At 46.7% G+C, this 6,330-nt stretch overlaps 1 protein-coding gene across 1 annotated transcript; it reads left to right on the forward strand.

Moving 5' to 3' along the window:
* Nucleotides 1–4,241: 4,241 nt before the first annotated feature.
* UCRPA7_5585 (putative atp-binding cassette sub-family g member 5 protein) lies at nucleotides 4,242–5,727 on the forward strand (the record flags this gene model as incomplete). Its single annotated transcript, XM_007918130.1, has 3 exons — nucleotides 4,242–4,375; nucleotides 4,435–4,693; nucleotides 4,762–5,727. 3 exons carry the CDS (start codon nucleotides 4,242–4,244, stop codon nucleotides 5,725–5,727), a joined length of 1,359 nt encoding a protein of 452 aa, XP_007916321.1.
* Nucleotides 5,728–6,330: the final 603 nt, after the last annotated feature.

Genomic DNA, 6,330 nt, shown 5'->3' on the forward strand with positions numbered 1-6,330 from the left:
CACTGCTGCCCTGTTTCAATAGATAAACTAATTCAAGAGTGAACAGGTCGGCAAATTTCGAAGCATGGAGTATTTCTCAGCCTCTTTGTTATTGTGCTGTGAAGAACCCGACCATTGGGAATTAACGTAATTGTAGTATATTGAAGGGACTCTTAAATCATTAGACTGTTGATGAGCAATTCAATGTTGATTGAACTGGATACAAAGATGGTCAAAAGCTGCCTGGCAGCGAAGGCGCAGGGATTCTGTGAATACTGGGAAACTTGGGCAGAGAAACAATTCACCTAAAGCACCTACATCGGAGAAGCCCAAATAGACGCCGAGATAGTCAGCACTCACTTTCTACATAGGAATGAAGGCAATTATCTCATTTGCAAACTCTTTTACTTGACCTTGCTCATACAGTTGGGGACATTTAGATTCAATGCTCCGATCGTGATCTATTGTAACTCTGAATACTATCTAAGGCTTAGATCGTTACCTGGGTATTCTTCGCTAAGCCGAAAAAGTGAGGTTCTTTACCCAGGAACCCACATACATGGGCATGATATCTGATGTCTGATACCAAGATGGCTTCCTCATTCCGTCCCAAATATGCTGACCATTGATTTCTAGACCCTGAAAGTCCACGAACTCGATCGTTCGACTGTCATCATAACCTGCCATTATTGCCATGTTCTCTCCGGTTCCGCTGTATGTGAGATTTTTTAGAGTAACGTTGTGTATTCCTCGTCCCGGAGCAGTGTTATACTTGGAGTTATACATGACTCTAAAGTTGAGAAGCATGCCTTCGCGGAAATCTTCGACTCTTACGCCATCGATATGAACATTTTGAATCAAATTTGCGTCCCCGCAGCTGATCGCTATGCAGCCCTGGTAGTCTATCTGTGGCTCCCGATGATCAAGGATGTCGACATTCGACACTGTTACCCCATCCATCGTTTCTGGGTTGATGCTATTACCGTGCGTGCCTATATTAATCGGATGAGCAACATCGGCCCATAGTGATGAGTCCTTGATGGTGATGTTGCTCGAATCGCCATAGTAATCCCATCGATGTTGGTAAAGTGCGATACAATCATCCGAATTTCGCATGAATAATTTCTCCAACAGCACGTCCTTGCTGCAGAATACATCGATGCCATCTCCCCATTGTACTGCGCTAATGGACCTGAACCGGCTCACATGGAGTCCCTCCACCATGGCTGCTGTGATGGAATAATGTCCCGGATTCAGCATCGTGAGACCGTCGATTCTGATGTTCTTGGACGATTCGACCAATATGGTGTCTGATGATGTTTTATATATGACACCACGCCCGCGAATGGTGGCATCCGAGACATTGCGGAAGACAAAGCCGCCCTGCACTACTGAGCCTGGAGCCAGGTACACGGTCTGACCGGAAGATATATTCACGGTTCCCTTACCACCATCGATGGAGTGGAATCCCGGACCGTAGTAAATCAAATTTTCGTTTGTATCATTTTGACTGACAGGATGTTTCTCGACTTCGTCCAAGAAGAGGTGTAGAACGTTGAAAATATCTCCGTTTACCTCAACAACGATATTTGCTGGCTTTGAGAGAACGATATTGATAGCGTCACCTCCTATGGTCGCATTGAGTCCATACGACAAGGGTCGTACGCGGGCGGCATCAATGCCATGGAAAATAGTGCGGTTGGGTGTTATTGACAACTCAACAGGCTTGTCAAAATCGAAAAGGCCAAGAGAGGAGCTGTGCACCATCGCAGAGCCTGTTGTCCTGTTGATCTCATGCAAGTTGGCCTGATAAAGCTCAACATTTTGCCATGTTGCATTAATTTGGTCGTACAACCTGACCTGCACGCTGAAAGCATTGGACTTTGCGACCTCTGTCGGTAGAGGATGTACTTGCAGAGCTGCCTGTGTTGACGGTGAGCAACTACTAGAACTTCGACTTTGGAATGCTTCCGAATGGTCAAAAAAAGCTAGCAGTGCGAGAATCGCCCGTAGTGCCCAAGTGGATGACGCGAACATGGTGATGGAAGGATAGACTCCAGGGAAGGTCTCTACTTCTTTAGTCTATCGACTTTTTCCCATCATCGCCATCTTCTACAATCTATCTCAACAAGCCTTTATAATACATAAGACTATCTAGGTCCGGGATATTGCTCGGAAAGCACCCCGATTAGCCGAACGATCCTTCCTAGAACGTGCAGATCTTTTGATTTGAATACCCCAAGTTATGCTGGGCAGAGGACGCACCTTTCCGAGAGATGGCCCGAAATTCTGGGGAGTGGCCTACTTCCAAGGCAAAGTTTCTGGCGGGGTACTTGGGAAAATGCGGGGTGCTTGGCTTAAGGTTATCTTGAGATACGGGGAACCAGATCACCGGTGACCAGGCAGCCGGGGCTTTTGCATACCTGTATGGTCCAATGACTAGTTTCCCCGTGGGTGAAGCAGAGGCTATTGGAGCTGTCGATTGTAACGCCTCCTACTTAGGTCCTTCTCAGGTGTATGTTGGAATTAGGATAACTGGCGAATACTAAAGATCTTGTTCATGGAGCCTGTCTTGAAACTAACGACTAATGTGAGGGACATCAAATTTCTTCATGAAAAGCCTCGAGATCCTCAGAAAGCGCGGCAACCAAGAAGAAAAAGGAAAAAGAAAAAAAAGTGGCACTGACAGCCTGTTCATACGAGTGGTTTTTCTTTGTCAAGGATCAAAGTCGCTAAACTGTGCATGTAATCTATACAGACATGGATCGGCGAGACTTGCGGTACAGACCACAGAGCCCCTAACCGCTTATGGCAAGTCGCTGTCGACATCCCCGAGAAACGCATTAATGTTGAGGTACTGTAAGAAGCTGAAAATAACTAAATCGAGGCCTTCTGGGATACGTCTTACAAGCAATAGAGTTTGGCTTTGTGACAAATGATCTAATATTCCCGAAAATACATTCAGCTATAGTCTCTGTGACATGACTCGCGGCCGCTGCACCGGGCAACAGTCTCGGGAACCTTGTCTGGCAGAGATGATACCAAGCAATAGACTCCTTTCTCGCACGCTCGGGATCACTGCTCCGAATAGAGACCCAAAGCCTGAACATACATATTCTGATCGTCGATCTCTCGATGCTTGCTCTCTGGTGCTCATAGTTGTAGTGGGAAAATGCGTAGAATTGTCGAAGTGCATAAGCAATGCTTTGAATAATTACCTAGCTCTCCGGCGATTAGCGTGCACAATTCACAATTCTCGCCATGGAGAACACTGGCTCAAGCGCGATAATTTCAGTTAGCAACAGTATACCCGTATGAAGATGAGTAATAATTATTCGTTTGCGCATTCTGCCGCGAGAGAAGGTGGACGCGATCGACATACCCGCAATAGTCTTGAGTCCTTCGGTGTTCACATCTTCGAAAATGTTTGGTTGAGAAATGCAAGGCGCTGCGTTGTAAGCGAGACGTGACCCGTAGGGCTGGCTTTCAAGACGAGTGTTCGGGCATTATACTACCGGCGGCTGACTCAGGCTTCAAATCCAGGCTGCCTCTTCATTTCGACCACTAGTCGTCTTGACTTGGGCAATGCTGGGATAAGTAATCGCCATTTGCAGGGCAGCTTTGATTTCGCGGGCTGGCGACCGTCGGCGACCTGAGACGCGCGGGGGTGCCGGTCGGGCTATGTAAGCTCAAGGACGCTGACTCGTGTGGCTGTGAACTTATCGTGCATTGAGAACGCGGGCTGAATCCTAAGAACGCCGAGCCGGGTACTGAACTCAACCCGGCGAAAAATGTAATTGCTGCGAGAAGACGCCGATTACTCTACTCAAGGTAGCCAGCCCTTGCTGGAAGCCTCAGGATAAGAACGCTCAAGAGGGCATTTAAATGAAATGGAGTTCTCTACTGAATAACTGCATCTACCTAATTCTGCACATGCACTCTCTTCTTCTCTGCAAACTAGAATAACACTACTACCACTATTTCCCACAATGGACACTAGCGAAGACCTTGAACTTAACCCGTTGCCGACGGCACATTTGATCAATGATATCGTGGACAGTTTCTCATGGCGCGGCATGGAAGTCGTGGTCAAGGACAGAAAGACTGGTAAACGTATCTCAATTCTGTCGGAATCGGCAGGGCTAGTTCATGCTGGCGAGATGTTGGCAATCATGGGACCTAGCGGCTCTGGCAAAACTACTCTTCTAAACGTGTTGGCACATAGGACTGCAGCTGCCGGCGCAGAGTCGTCCGGCGAGATTATGGTGAACGGGCAAAAGGCAACTACAGCATTGACACGGGATCTCTCAGCTTATGTTGAACAAGAGGACGCTTTGATTGGAAGCATTACAGTGCGCGAGACAATGATTTTCGCAGCTCGGCTCGCCTTGCCAAGGTAAGAAGACGACCCTTATTGTACAGGACCAATGTCGCAATAGGGCTAATGCTTCACAGCAATGTTACAAGAATAGAAGCTTTTAGACGAGTGGACGATTTAATCGCAAGCTTTGGCTTGCAGTCACAGGCACACACCATTGTCGGCACCCCTATCAAGAAGGGATTGAGTGGTGGCCAGAAGAAGAGACTTGGAGTTGCAAGCCGGCTTGTTACCAATCCTCGGATACTCTTCCTAGACGAACCAACCAGCGGACTTGATTCGGCGTTAAGTGCCGAAGTCATCAAGTACATCAAGGAGATAGGAAAGAGAAACAACGTGAGTTCAGCCAATTCGCCTCTCTAGCAATGATAGAAATTTACTGATAAATGAATTGTTTTCTCTAGCTCATCATGATATCCTCCATTCACCAGCCTTCCACAGCAACCTACCAACTATTTGACAAACTGGCCTTGCTCTCGCTAGGCAAAACATGCTATTTTGGGCCAGTCAAGAACGCGCCGGGATATTTCAACCAGATTGGGTATTCGCTGCCTCCGGAGACAAATCCAGCAGAGTTCTTCCTTGATCTAATCAATATCGACCTGGACAAGGACGGAGACGTCAAGGCTAGAACACAACACATCCTTGACACATGGGCCACATCGCAACAGCGCAAAACGCTCGACGAAGACATCGAGAAATTAACATCAACTCCCTCTAAAATCGATTTGACGAAGCTCAAGCTACCGAAGCCTAGTCATTGGGTTGTGCCTCTGACTCTTCTTCATCGATCTTGGATCAAGTCATATCGGGATATGGTGGCTTATGAGATACGGGTCATCATGTACCTTGGCTTGGCGATCTTGATGGGAACTGTGTTTCTCCGGCTGAAGACATCTCAAGAGTATATTCAACCCTTCATAAATGCGATATTCTTCGGAGGTGCTTTCATGTCGTTCATGGCTGTCGCCTATGTTCCGGCCTTTCTTGAAGATCTACACACCTTCCAAAGGGAGCGTGCCGACGGATTGGTGGGGCCTTTATCATTCATGATCTCAAATTTCGTGATCGGGCTACCGTTCCTATTTATCATCACGGCTATCTTTTCGGTAGTTGAATACTGGCTTTCAAACTTCCGTCCCGACGGCTCAGCGTTCATGAAGTGGGTTTTATGGCTCTTCCTCGACCTGCTAGCTGCCGAATCCCTAGTTGTGCTTGTTTCCTCCATAGTGCCCATATTCGTCGTGGCGCTTGCTGTAACAGCATTTGCCAATGGCCTGTGGATGGCGGTGGACGGCTTCCTTGTTCCTATGAATATCCTGAATTCTTTCTGGAAGTATGTCTTCCATTATATCGACTATCAAGCGTAAGCAACTTCCGCATTCATTTTATGTGTTATGACAACTGACTCTATGTCCTGCAGGTATGTATTTCAAGGCATGATGGTGAATGAATTCAAGGCTAGGACTTATACGTGTCCGTCAACCTCGGATGGAGAATATCAGTGCATGTATGCTGGAGATTTGAACAGTGAAGGAAAAATACGTGGAACAGATGTTTTGAAGTCCTTTGGTATTGAAACAGGCCTTGAAGGACAGTGGATTGGCATCATGATCGGGATCATTATTGGTTATAGGATCCTGGCATTCCTGGTTCTACGCTTCATCAGAAAGTAACATAGATTTCAGCTTCAACAACACATAGATTTCTTTATGTACTATTATTGTAATTAGTAAAAGCCTTTCATTTCTTCCATACAAGAAATATTCGATAGTCATGTTAATCTGAACTGAAAGGCTGTCCCTGTGTTCATATCACTCGCAAGGTCAAGGCTCTCGAGAGTGGCTCATGCCAAGCCTTCAAAACAACTGATTTGTGCTTTTTACCATCGCTACAGTATTGCAAGTGCGTTCGGCGGTGAAGCAATCCCAGAGACAACATCCAGTGTCTGGATAGTGACAAAAAATGACCAT

The sequence above is a fragment of the Phaeoacremonium minimum genome (genome assembly GCF_000392275.1).
Source record: "Phaeoacremonium minimum UCRPA7 unplaced genomic scaffold PA7_03_scaffold_417, whole genome shotgun sequence".
In the NCBI taxonomy this organism is placed as follows: Eukaryota; Fungi; Ascomycota; class Sordariomycetes; order Togniniales; family Togniniaceae; genus Phaeoacremonium; species Phaeoacremonium minimum.